The 14,004-nt window shown below is 40.7% G+C and overlaps 1 protein-coding gene across 6 annotated transcripts in view; it reads left to right on the forward strand.

Moving 5' to 3' along the window:
• NDEL1 (nudE neurodevelopment protein 1 like 1) overlaps window positions 1-14,004 on the forward strand; it is a 78,386-nt gene that overhangs the window by 19,363 nt on the left and 45,019 nt on the right. For 3 of the 6 annotated variants that reach the window (XM_023529940.1, XM_023529939.1, XM_023529938.1), the window contains exon 8: window positions 3,132-3,283. In XM_023529940.1, coding sequence (XP_023385708.1) covers window positions 3,132-3,283 — 152 coding nt within the window. Of the gene's footprint in view, window positions 1-3,131; window positions 3,284-3,444; window positions 4,030-5,782; window positions 5,818-9,259; window positions 10,448-14,004 lie in introns of those variants that run through there. The other 3 variants (XM_011358943.2, XM_011358942.2, XM_023529941.1) reach the window with 3 other exon arrangements.

Genomic DNA, 14,004 nt, shown 5'->3' on the forward strand with positions numbered 1-14,004 from the left:
AGGCCAAGATACAAGGTCCTTTGTTTATCTTTTCTGGCTCATAAAATTATTTTTAACTGTTAGATTAAATCTGTATTTTAAAGTTACTATAAAGAGTAATTAATTGCACAAGTCATTCATACAGTACATAGAGTAATTTTTTTCACTCCTAGGATAACCATTTTTTATCTCATTGTTGTAGGAGTTATGGTATTTACCTATAATTTGAAATGATATGTTTATTTTTCTGTATCTTGACTTATCAACTTTAAGCAATAAGATGAGGAATTTAACTTACATCTTCCCAATTTTTTATTTTTATTTTTTATTCTTGTTAGTCATTTTTGTAATTTAAAATACAAAACCTCTGTTTCTGACTTTATTAGATTCTATCTCAATTTCTTATTATGTGGGCGTCTCTCTGTCCCTTCTGGAACTCTCCGTTGGTTGGTTCTAAAAAGTGAAAATCAGTCAATAGCATTATATTATGCTTATGTATATATTAAAACATAGAGGAGGAGCTGGCCTCCTGGGTCATTTTATTTGTGCTGTTAACCGATGGCTCAAGCATTTTGATCTTTATCATTTACTCAAAATCATATCAGGTTTTTTTTTGTATTTGTGTCAGAGCTGAATTATATGCTTTTTTCTTTTTTCCTAGCATTTCTAATTACCTTTTTTTTTCTTGTGCATAGAAGAAATATACTATTTCTTTGCAATATCTCATATCTTCCAGCTTCTTATTCATACTCTTCGTGGAAAGCTTTGATATGCTTCTAGGGCTGCTGCACCACTGTCACCGTTGAATTTCTCTTCATTATACTCTTGGATTAATTCTGCCTATTCCTGGACCCCAAGTTGTTATCTTTCTTTGTTCTTGTTTGTTTTGCTTTAGTATGTTAAGTAATTTGTCCAGAAATGGTGCATGAAAGTTAAACTTGGTGTCCTTGCATGATTTACCTATTTAGCTGACAGTCTGCCTTCCAGGATGTCATCAAAACTTTTGGTCTGCTGTTATCTGCCAGCTCCAGCATGCTTTTATGAATATTTCATTTTCTTCTTCTTTGCTCTGTTTGTCTACTGACTTGAGCTACTTGGAAGCCTCCTCCCCATTCTTGCATGATAAATCAAGGCCATCCGATTTAAAGTTTCGTTTTTTTTCTCTTGCCTTCTTTTGTTACTCTCCTATTATTACCTCTGTTTGTAGCCATTCTTCCTTTTTATTTCAGTGGTAAAAATGTCATATTTCTGCCCATGGCTAATTTTGTTCCTCTGTGCTTTGGGTCCCATTCCTTTCAACCTTATCATCTTCATGTCTCCTGTGTCTCCAGCCTTTTGCTCTCTATTATGTTAATATTTATGCGTCACATATTATACACACTTTTTTATATTAGGCAAAAATAAAAGCAGCTGTTTTTTCCTTTTAACCCTACATCTCTCTTTAGTCTTTATCTTATTTCTTTTCTTCACAGCCAGCTTTTTGAAAGTATGTCTCCATTTATTGTTAGCATTTTTGACTACAAACACTCCCCAGATATCCTAGTCTGGGCTCTGTTCCCTGCTCATGCCACTAAAATTGCTCATTGATGATAATCTCAGTTCTGTCAAATCCAATAGATGTTGTTCTGTTTTAATTTTATTTGAAACATTCAACATTGACTTTTTGTTTTTGGAATGCTGCCTTTCTTCTGTTTCTTTGAAGCTGTGTCATGTCTGCTTTCCAACTTCTGAACCAATCCCTTTGTCATCTTGTTGCATCTTACTCTGTCCACCCTTTCATTGTTGGTTTTATTCAGAGCTCTGTCTTTAATTTTCTGATCTTATTAATCACAACCATGATTTTTGTCTACTATCTGGTGTAGATATCTTCTAAATCTTGATTTCTAGATCACTCTTTTCCCTCGGGTGCCAGACTCAGTACTTGCACTGGGTGTCTCACTAATGTCTCATACACAGCTTGTGCCTGCTGTATGATAGATGCTCAGTGCATATTTGAATGAATGAGTATCTTGAATATAGGAAATTAATGGCTCTTAGTTTTTACTGTGGTTGGGTATATTTAACATGTTGCTGAAATAATGCTTATTTAAAGCTTATCCTACAAGGATATTACCTCTCTTTGTTCTGTCCGTACTTTACTAGGTCATTGTATTTTTGTTTTAGGAAAGAGAAAAAGTTTATTTTTTGTTTCTGTTAACAGCTCTTACTGAAATTATGGGGGGAGGATTTGCAAACTGAATATGTTATCCATGGGTTTAATTTATCTGTGCATTGCTAATCCCTCAATGTAATGGATAATAAGAATGGAGTATTTTTTGTTTTTTATTTTTTTGTCAGGGAGAGGGGTTTGAGTTGCTCAAAGTGTTTATGGGAAAGGGGGAGTTGGTGCTGTCTGCGTGTGATGGAAATAATGAGGAACTCCTGTTCTCCTCATGCCATCTGTTTGTAGAGCCTGGCACAGGCCAGATGTTGTGGTGACAGGTGCTAAGAAGGGCACCCAATTTAGAGATAAATCCTAAAGGGACGGTGTCATTTTCAGGTGAAGTATTTAATTATAGACAAAGGGTATCAGACATTTACACTGTGTTCTCAAATAGAATAGCTTTTAACTTCATGTGAGGTGTTATAAATGCTGTCATTCATTCTGATGTTGTAGAAATAACTAAACTGAAGCCCTATGGAAAGAACGTCTGCTTTACAAAAATTCTCAAGTGATATTTTTTGCTTTTTTTATAGTGCTTGCACAACCCCTTATTCCCCCCTCCCCCTCCCACACACACACTCTCACCCCTAACTAGCCAAATAATAGAACAGTCCACAACTCAGAAACAAATAATGCATGGGGGTCAAGAGATCTGGGCTCTCTCTTTGTTTGTGCCACATTTTTCTTAGCTGTGAGTGAGGATTATATTTGTATCCCTCAGTAATCCTGAGAGGAATAAGTAAAATATTCTGAGCTCATTTTAGAAAGGGAGCCAGTATAAACATTTCTTCTTTCTATTAGAAAGGTGATTGATTATGGATGGCTTAAGTAGCCACTATATCAACTGAAAAAGTTAGTTTTGAGCCTTGAAATAGAAATGGTTTGAAATGCAAATTTTTATGTGCAGCTACTGTTTTGACAACCGAATCATTCCTTCTTTCTTTTGTAGGCTTTAGAATCCAAATTAGCAGCTTGCAGGAATTTTGCAAAGGACCAAGCATCGCGAAAATCCTATATTTCAGGGAATGTTAACTGTGGGGTGATGAATAGCAACGGCACAAAATTCTCTAGATCAGGGCATACATCTTTCTTCGACAAAGGGTAAGTCTTGGAAATTTTAAATAATTTTTTGAGTAGTAAAGTTGCACATTATTAAGTGAGCTTATTCAAGCTTTGAAAATGTAAACTCAGTTTGATAAATCTACTTGAAGCCTGTTATCATTCAGATCTCAGAGGACATGAAATTTGTTGTTGCCTTCTAGTCCCCATGGAGTCTGTTGCCCTGTGAATCCTGACTCTGAAGCTTCTGTCTTGGGAAGCAACAGTGTTAGGCTCTGGAGATTAAAGATGCTTATGATACGATCTTTGTTCTCAAAGTGCTTATAGGCTAGTAGAGTTTTCTAGTAAATACTTGTTAAGGGTAGAAGAGAACATCATAATCATGTATATATGCAAACTCTGCAACAAACCTTCCATCTGAAGATTTTAGAAAAATATAAAACCACAAGATCAAATACAGTTTAGGAGACACATCTTTTGTATGTGAAGATAGTTTTGAGGAATTGAGAAAAAGTCTTAAGAGTGAAGTAGTGATACATTCTTAATGCAAAAAATTTCAGTTGGTACAGAAGTAAAGTTAAAAGTATATGTTTTTTGTTTTCACTATTTTTGCATTCTTGCAGTTAGGCATGTATAATTATATTTTTATGCATCTTCTATACTCTTAAAATTTATGGGATTATGCTTTAAGTATGTTCTTCAACATGCCTATCATCTTATATTAAGAATATCTTTCCATGTTAGTACATATTGTTCTATTGCAATTAAAAAAAAAAATTGCATGGTTATACTCTTTTTTTGGGTGTGCCGTAATTTAAATAACTAGTTAAGACCTGTGGTCTAGGGATGCTGACTATGTTACTTACCTAAGTAGCTATTATTGGAACAGCAGCTGAGGCACCATGATTCTTTGCCACTGTCTCGCTTTGAGTTGTAGAGACTCTTTATTCTTGTTGTTCTGCAAAAGTAATACAGATACAACTCTAGAAATTTTCAGTTTCTTAAAAGAGCTTTTATGGTCTGCTTTCTTCAGTAATGGCACATTTATGGAGGGTCTGATTTGGTACACAGTCCACCCTAAAAAGCTTCATGTATGTGAGAATAGATATGAACCAGAAGTGGATCGGTCAGACAGATAGTTTTGCATGTAGAAAGTCCTTAGAACAGTCACGATGAAGAAAGGATAACATTGTCAGTTCAGGCTCACTGCTCCTGTCTTTAGAGACTGGCTTCCACTTGACCCCTGATGCAGAGCACTGGGGCAGTCATTGCCCACTGATGAACCCAGTCTTAGGTAGCCGCAGAGGATTCAGAGTAACCTGGAACCAGTAAGTGGGCCTTGGGCACTGTCACAGAGAACCCTTGGCCCCTGGGGAGCATCCTAGATGCAGGTATAGGCTTTATTTCCTGAACTGAACCTGGAAATGTGCTTCCCAATAGGAATAGTTACAGATGATATTTAGTTTTAGCTTACATAATACAATTTTTTTTTAACTGTATTGTTTCTATTAAGAATTAAATATGCTCTTGTGGGCTGGTCTTTCCTCAAGTGTTTGGTTTATATGATAAATGGGTTATATCTATACACTCAAATATTAACCTGTTAAGTTGCGTTTGTCTAGTTGCCATATTCCTGAGGTTAACTCTTGTGAGTTTTGCTGTGTTCTTACTTCCTTGCTGCTTTGCTTTGATTCTGGTTTCCTTCTGGCCTGCCTGGCTTTTCACGTCTGGCCTTTCTTCCTGCAGACCTGTTGACTAGATAAAAACCATGATAGTATGTACCAGCTGCAAAAGGAAGAGGGGAGATACCCAGCTTTGTTAAAAGAAGAAATGCCAGTTTTTATAGAAGTATAGCTTGTAGTTTCAGCATGAAAAAAAACTCTTCATTTCAAAAAGTCTTTGGCTCTAGAATGTGCCTCCCCTGCTTCTTACTCCTAAAGAGTGTCTGTAGCACAGTCACTGTAGTTTTACTAGTGCTCCTAGTGATGTATAGGAGCATTGTTTAGGGGAAACAAAGTCAGTTTGTGTACGTGTGCATGTATGTGAATGTACGTGTATGCACCCTGCCCTCCCACCTCCCTCAAAATCTTCAGATGCAGTGAGGCCTTTCTACGTAAAACAGTGTACCTTATTATTATATATTGCTTTATGGGATTAGAAAATATTCTTTAAGTTCTGGTTATTTGAGAGCTTCTTGGAATCAGGATTTTATCTAGTCTGTGATCACTTTTTCTAGTTCCTAAAATATGGCTTGCTGGGCCTCCCTCCCAAGTGTTGCTCTGTTTCCTCCAACCACTAGTAGCCCTTCATATCACTCATCTAAAAGGATACAAATTCATGTGTAGTATAGTCACTTGAGTTCTCTCCAAAATGTTTTTTCTCCTTACCTTTTTTTTTTAGTTTCTTATGTATCACTTACCCTAATTTTGTAAGCCAATGTGATTTCTTTTGGATAGGTAGGTGGGCATAGACCAGTTTTAGGGTGTGGTGTGAACATAGTATTTGTATTGATGTTTAATGTTTTTTCCTTTTTTTTATTAGGCAAGAAAAAGTCATATTTCCCACGTTGTTCATGGGTAACTGAATTTGTTTGCTGTGCTCTTTTCCATTCTTTCTTAATCATGGTGTGTGGTAGAAGACACATTAACAAATTGGTTTTACTAACTGCATGGGGCTGGCTCTGCTTTAACCAACTTATAGCCCGTGAGTGAGCTTTCAAGTTCCTGTTTGACTTGATTGTTTCATCTGTTCAAAACAAAAACAAATTAGTCATAGTGGTCCTGGGGCCGTTGTGAATAGCAGGCCCAATGGCACTCCTGATGTAGGGTCCTGTGCTATAGTGATGATGCTAGGAGTTTTGGGAGTGGGGGTCGGGGTCACTCTTAGACCCTGGGACCACATTTGGCTGTCTTCGTGGTCCTGGAGTTCTTCCTGTTACTCAGTGTGTCTTCTTTTCTCAAAACAGTCACTAATGATTACGGAGCCTTGCTGTGTGGGGACTCACCCGTCTTTGCTCACTTTTTTTTTTTTCATAGTACATTGGAATGGTAGTTGGGGACATGTATAGGATCTGCCTTACTATTCAGGAATGTACATTTCAGTTTGCAGAGCCTGGGGAGAGGACTGTAGCTGGCTGGAGATTCGCTGAGCTTCCATTTACCCATCTAACTAGGGAGACTGGGGTCTGGAATGTGTCTGCCTGCTCTCCTGAATTAGCTGTAGCCCACTCTCATCCTTTTTTCTGCTGCCCTCTCAGGTATACTGTGCCTTGCTTCTTCGATGGATTTAGTGTCCATACTTTATTTCTGTTGTGTTTGATTTATTGTCCTCTTGACTAGCTTCTAAACATGTCTTGGTTCTTTCCTCCTTTTCATGTCTCCTCTTACCATTTTCCAACTGACCTTAGTTCCTTTTCTCAGCTGGATTCTCTATTTTTCAGACTCTTTAACTAGATTTTGTGGTGAGGCCATCAAATTTCATAATTTCTAGAACCTTTATTACATAGATGATTCCCAGATCCATATCTCCATCCCTGCCTGTTCTCTCTCTGTTCAGTCTTATGTTGTCCACTGGGACCTTTCCCTTCAGCTCTTTTGCTGTTCCCTGAAAGCAAATGTGGTGAGTATGTGTTTCTTCTCTTGAAAACCTTTCCCCCATTGCACAACTTTGCAATTCCCTGAAGGGACCTCAGCAGACTGACAGTCCTACCTCTAGTGTCAACTTTTTCCTCCCTCTCGTCTTCTACTTCCCACTTCCTGACTCAGAAAAGAGGTGCTATTATTCTCTCTCTGTTCTACCCAACCTGCAAATCAGAATTCTCATTTCCATCCACATAGAGAAATTATATCTAGTTTGTTTTCCCTTTGTATTCTGGATTGCATTGCTTATTTTTTCCATTCGAGCTGACCTGTGTTGGGAGCACCAAAGTGGTTGCTCACTGAGGGCTGTCAGATGTCTTCTGGCCAGGAGGAGACTGGGAAAGGATAATGGCCTGGGGGATCTGGAGGGAGATTTTGGGCCCCCTTCCCCATTGACGGGCTCATGAATTAAGCTCAGGTGAATGGCTGGACCTTCTCCTGCTTTGGTTTTCTTAGCAGTATAACAACAGGGATGAACTTGATGTTCTTTAAAGATCTGTCTAGCTCAAAAATGCTGCATCTCAGTCCTAAACCTGCACGCAGAGCCAACCTTATGGTTGCTGCTTTTGCACACCCCTGTGGAACAGGTGCCAGGTCTTCTTGGCATCTAACAGTGCTTCCGTTCTGCCAAGTTTTGGGGGCTGTCTTTAGTACAGCTGCTCTGCCCTGCTGCCAGGCTCTGAAGCTAGGAATGAGATGTTCATGTGTTTAAAGCTGAGGTTTGTGAGGGCTGTCTAGTTCTCTCCAAGGCTTTAGGAGAAGCAGGCTTTGAGGCTCTAGGACTATTCAGACAAATGACAGATTATTATGTGAAGGCTATAATGGCAAACAGGATGTGGCCCCTGCCCCCAGAGGAGGCACAGACACATAGTCTTAGCAGAATAGGGAGGGATGATTTAAAGTTTTCAAATGTGATGAGGCTCATATATCAGAACTCCCCTAGTCCCTGAAAGGAAAGGGAACATCTTGGGTGTGTATCACTGAAGTAGAAAAGGTACAGCAGGGAGAAATTACATGTGTCAGAGCCCCTCCTGTTGCTCTTGGCCTTTGTGTGGGTACTCGATTTCAAACTTGACATCTATACTCTGAAGTTAGTTTGTTCAGGCATTAACTGTTTCTTCAAAGTAGTCGAGGGTCATTTGTCAAGTCTCTCTGCATGCCTGTTTTTCTGAGATTACACTCACCTCATCAGTGTACCAGATAGTTATCTTTGTGGAGAATGTGTGTCTGCATTTTTTTGTAAGAGAACCTCCCTCCATGAGTCTATATTCAACTCCCTGCACCCTTCTGATGACTGGGTTGGGTGGACAACGGAGGGCAGGTGTGATGTAGTGGCCCTTTGCAGTTGGCTGCATCTCCTAAATTGCTAGTGGGACAGTTTTCCTAGGAAGTTTTTCAGGATGGAAAAGCTGAAAGTGGCTTCTTGGGAGAGGTTCTTGGTCTTGCACTCACTCCCTCACTGCTTCCCGTGTCTGTGCTGCCAGGTGGGTGGGCCTGAGGTGGGGTGTTCCTCATCACTGGCCTTGAGTGCTGGGTCCTAGTTGAAGGCTGTTGTGCTGGACTGGGCTGGTTGTTCATGAGTCTGCAGAGAAGACTACCCATAATGCTTTGCTTGCTTAACAGTTAAATGTTACTCCTTCCACCCCCATTAAGTTTTCATGTATATTGTAGGAGATTTGGGAAACAATAAAAAAGTACAAAGTAGTAAATAAAATTTACCCATAACCCAGAGGGAAGAAAAGTAACTATTGTTAAAATTTCCTTTTACAATTTATATGGTTTTATATACGTGTGTGTGTGTGTGTGTGTGTGTGTGTGTGTGTGTGTGTGTGTGTGTGTATTCCCACGCTTTCTAGATTTGGCTACATAGATAGTAATGTCTATATAAGGGCTATAGTCTAGAATGTAGAATATATACTACTTTTTTTTGAACATAAATAGTTTGGTAACCTTTTCTACCTAGCATTAGTTACATTCTGAATATTTTCCCATGCTATTAAAGAACTCTGTGGAATGTGTTTTTAATGGTCATATACTATTTCATTGTTTAGTTGTACCATTTATTTAATTAGCTCCCTACTGGCGGACATTTAGACTTAGTGTACGGGGAAAAAAATCAGGGCTGTGGCCACAGTGGCCAGCGTGATGAAGTTACTGAAAAGGAAGTATATAGTCTCGTTATCCCAGGACCACTGAATTCTCAAGCCTTTAACCAGTTGATGACTTCTAGGTAGCCACTTTCCTTTGGGCTGTCAGGATTCTACTGTGGGAGAGGAGTAGTTTTAGAGACCAAATGAATTTCTTGCTGTGTGTCAAGTGATTATAAATGACAGTCTCTCTTTTTCTTCCCTTCCCTTCTCTGCCCTGGTCACCCCCACAGGGCAGTAAACGGCTTTGACCCAGCTCCTCCTCCTCCTGGTCTGGGCTCCTCACGCCCATCATCGGCACCGGGTATGCTGCCTCTCAGCGTGTGAGTGCCCAGCCTCCAGGTGGGGGCTCCTGCCCTCCTCCAACAATCCAGGACACCCACGCCTCACCCTTCGGTGCCTGGGCCCAGCCTGTGCCCCTCTATCTGCCTCCCCATGGCAGGCAGAGGGCAGGCTGCATGCAGTGGTGGCTGCTGGGCCCTGCCCAGCCCCAGGACTCTGCGCGATATCAATACTGGCTATTTTCTCTTCTCGCCGTAGTGCCGTTGGTTTCACATGATTGCACTTTTGTGGGTCACAAGGTGATACATACGTGTATTACTTGGTCACTGGATGCAGAAGTACCCATTCATCACACCTGCCTCATAGCTCCTACCCTGCTGTACTGATAGGATTTAGTTGTATTTAGGACATTGCAAATCTTCTAGAAGTTCTCCCCCAAATCAGGTTGACATGTGCCCTTCTGAGCTCCCACCCAAGCGTCTTCAGTGCTCATGATCATGTGTCCCCCAACTCCACCCCACACAGTTTGGGCCTGTTGCTGGCAAAGAGTCAGGAAGGTCACTGAATTAGGGAACATTTTCTGCACCTTCTGATTTTACTTTAGCAGTTATCATTCCATTGACTTGCCTCCTAGAGCAGCCTGTCTGAGCCCCAAATGGCAGGAGCCTCTGGGGTCTGGTACACACAGGGCTGGCAACTTCCTTGCTAGCTTTCTGGTCCTTTAGTTAAATGACATCTTCAGAGCTTTTTTGTTTTGTCTTCTGAGGGCCTGTCCAGTTGCGTTAGGAAGGGTTGAGTGGCCTGATTCCAGGGGTCGGCTGGTGCCAGCACCTGGGGGCGGGGGGTGGGCAGACTGACCATAAGTGGTTGTCCCTGTGCATCCTTTGATTACTCTCATGCTGCATTTACTGTTTACATTGTTTTATTGTACATAGGTTTGTAAACATTATTGCCTAAGATATTTGTATATAACTTGGGCTTTGTAGCTTTTATTTATTCAGAACTCATATGGCATGTTAATGACTTATGATGGTGTCCTACTCTGGGCAGCTGTATAGGATCATCATGTGGTTAAAAAAAATACTTCCCCTCAAAAAATCTTTTAATGTGGAAACAATAAATTTCACATAAAAAAAGTATCAAGGTTGCTTTATTGGGTTCCTGCCATCCTGTGAGAGAAGAGCTAGAGTTACAAAGCCAGGTTCAGATGTCACTTTTGCTCTGACATGGGACATGTGGGTGGACAGCAGTTGTGGAATGGGGCAAAGACAATTCAGGCAGCCTCAGAAAGTGTCTAATGCACTGAGCAGACGGTTGCATGCTGATTCTCAGTGCTGGTTTCTCTTAGCTTTGATTTCCAGGAGCAGCCTGAGAGTGGCCCACGCCCCTCGTGCAAATCTGGGAAGGAAGGACTGGGACTTTGAGGGAGGCTGCCAGTTAGGTCATGGGGCAACTATGGTGGATCCAGGAGTTGGTCCTCTGGCTGTGCTGCCTTTCATGACATGTGTTGGTGTTCTGGGATTAGAGTTTAATTGGAGCTGGGCTTCTCATCTCTCAGGTTGACATTGGCAAGTGAGAGAAGGTGCCAGATGTTTGGTAGCAAGAAACAGGGTGACTGGACTTGAACTTGTAAATAGTCTGTATGAATGTATCAGATTCTGAACATTGCTTATAATAAAGAGCATAAACAGTATAGTTTTAAAACTATAAGTAAAAGTAAGTGAATTGAATTCCTAAGTGATTCCATTTGAGTAGGATACATTTTCAAAAATTTCTTAAAACTTTTAATATTTAAGTGGGCAGGAATAGCTTCTGTTAGTTCTACTTGGAGATTTTTTGCCGTAAGCTGCCTCACTGAGAGACACTTGCAGTGGTGTGTGTGCTGTGCCCAGTAATGCTGGCCAACCAGTGAAAAGAAAGTCTCTTAATGATGGGCAGCAATTTCCAGCTTATTTTCTAACCATCATTGGAAGGACTGGATTAGTTCAGAGGCTTAAACATTTGGCAGACCTCTTTGTTTATGCAAGAACTCCAAATCTAACACACAAGAAAAAGTTCTGGAGTCCTGACTCCTTGTCCCTGGCTCCCCAGTGATTTCTCAGTTCCTTTCCAGCTGAACACACCTGAGATCATCTCATCCATATGGTCCTGTCAGTTGTTGTTCAGTCAGATGATGGCAGGCAAAGGGTCCCTGGGCTGAAGAGGCCCATGCGTCATTTACTGGACATCACCACTGCTTCATGTCCAGAGAGCACAGGCCAGGTTTATGAAAGGGCAGAATTATGCTACAGGGCATGTTTCTAGTCCCTTCAGGTGGAGACCCCCATATATTCTAATTTTTTTATAGCTGCAGCAGCCCTTGGCATACAACCCCGTGAGGAAGGTGGTTGGCTCCTCTGGCCTCATATTCAGCTTCCTGTTTGGATTATTTGGTTCAAGATGCTTCTTTGTACTTGCTCAGATAGAGCATTTGCTACCTGGCATGAAAACTAGTATATACTATTTGCCCATCTAGCTAAAGATTGCCTACCAGCCGCCTGTCTCTGACTGGGTTCTCTTCCTAGCTAGAGCTTCCCGGTGCTCAGGTTTGCCTGGCTCTTATGAAAGCTTTGGGAATGATCTTTCCCTTGAGCTGGGTCCATGTGGTAGTCTCCCCTGCATGGAGGGGGTTAGTCTTCCACATATTTTCATCTCACCACCCAGTCCCATCCCTTGCTCCTGAAATGTCTTCTTGCATGAGAGTAGGAACCAGCTCAGAGTGGTCTGAAATTATACCCCACCAACTTGGTTAAGAGCTAGAAGCCAAAGTGGGGTGTTGAATCACAAGTGAAGCATGTGAGGACTAGATATAGATAACCTGAGAAATAGGATGAGCTGGTTTTACCTCAGTTTACAGAGGGGAAGGTGAGCCTAGAGTTTAAGTGACTAGTCTGAACTCACACAGCTTGTTCATAGAAAAGCCAGGATTGGTTGGAAATGAGCTCAGTGTCTTTTTTTTTTTGCTATACTCTCCACTTTTCCAAACTTGAGGCCTTGCTGGCCTTTACTGTTGTGTGCCTCAGGAGATGAGCTGATTTTTGAATCAGTTTATAAGGAGGAATATGGTTCATCCACCCCTCCTCTTCCAATCCTGTGCTTATTGACTATGCTCCTCTCAGAAGTTGTCCCAGAGATGCCATTCGCATCTTCTGAGAACTAAGGTGGAAGCTGGCACCTCTGGGGAAAGATAGCTGTCTTGGAGTGGAGCCACAGCTTTAGGGAGTATCCTATTGCCAGATCTATTCTGCCTGGCTTAAACTGAGAACAGCCAGTTTGGCTGCTGGTGGGAACAAGGCCAGAAAAGGAGGGGTGGGTATGAGCAGTCATTTGTTTTCACTGCCTGAAAGATAACATCTTCCAAATTCTAGCTTTTACTTCAAGGATTGTTTTTCCATTTGTCTCAAAGGTTGAAAAAAATTGAGAACACTAGCTTGAGCATTAAAATTTAGATGCGTTGATTCTTTCCTAAAAATGGGAGCAGGAGAGGAGACATCTCTGTAAATCATCTTCCAATGACTTAAAGCATCTTATCTGAAAACTGGTCCTATAACTAATAAAAATATTATCTATGGGAATACAGTAGCCCTTTTTTAAATGTTAAGGAAAAAGTCTTGAGTAAATATTAATATAACAGACTTCCTTTATAAGATAGCACATGTGAAGAGACAAATGTGAAAACAGAACAAAGCTTTTGTGCTGGTTTTGGTGGCCCAAGTGGGTTTGTGCCACACGGTTTACAATTTGAATCATGCTGTATCCTGCTATGTCTGTACCCATAGGTGTTATGTTAATGTTTCCTGTCAGCTCTGAAGCCTTCACCAAGGGAAACATGATGCAAACTGAACAGAAATTTAACTTGTTTACTTGTGGGTTGTTTGTAATCAGGTATCAAGTTTGACTGTTGCCCCATTAAAATATGGAGATTGTGCCTTGATCATGATTTACAGGTGGAGGCCTGGGGTGCTGGGCTGGCAGGCCTGGGCAGTAGGTTTTCTGACACATGCTTGTATAAACAGTCAGATGAGTGATGTCCAGATTAGATAAGAGCACTATTGTTCCCTGTCAGTACATGATGGAGCTAAGAAACTTTTTAGGTTTAAAAATGATATTGTTTTAATTATGAAAAAGAACCAGCAGATCTCACTGTCATCTAGAATTTAGGGGAATAGGTACACTTTTATATTATTGGTGTCACTAAATTATTCTGTCTTGAATCAATCTAACAATGTCATAAGCTACAAAAACGCTTCTCTACTTTTGGGATACTATTCTGTGGTAGTAGGAATAAAATCAATCTCGGTAGCGATATCAAGTGTGTGTTGGTGGGGGAATGGTCAGGATTACTTATTAGCTGAAGGATACCATAGAGCCATTGAACCTAAGTGTGCAGATGTGCCAATACACAGGAGTGGAAATGACCAGTGGGAAAAGGACACAAAATAGATGAATATGCTAATTGCAGCTTTCTGAAAAAGTCAGAAGTGAAATTAAAAAGATGCAAATACTTTGGAATTCTACTTTTTTTCTGTAAAGTTGCCCAAATTCATTTTTAAAAAACTTACTGAAGTAATGAGACTGATATTTTTTCATTGCCCAATTTGGCCTGACATCCTGTGTTGAGGAGTTTAGAGATTTGAGCAAGTAGCACAAAGCAGAG

The sequence above is a fragment of the Pteropus vampyrus genome, unplaced genomic scaffold (genome assembly GCF_000151845.1).
Source record: "Pteropus vampyrus isolate Shadow unplaced genomic scaffold, Pvam_2.0 Scaffold44, whole genome shotgun sequence".
NCBI classification, from domain to species: Eukaryota; Metazoa; Chordata; class Mammalia; order Chiroptera; family Pteropodidae; genus Pteropus; species Pteropus vampyrus.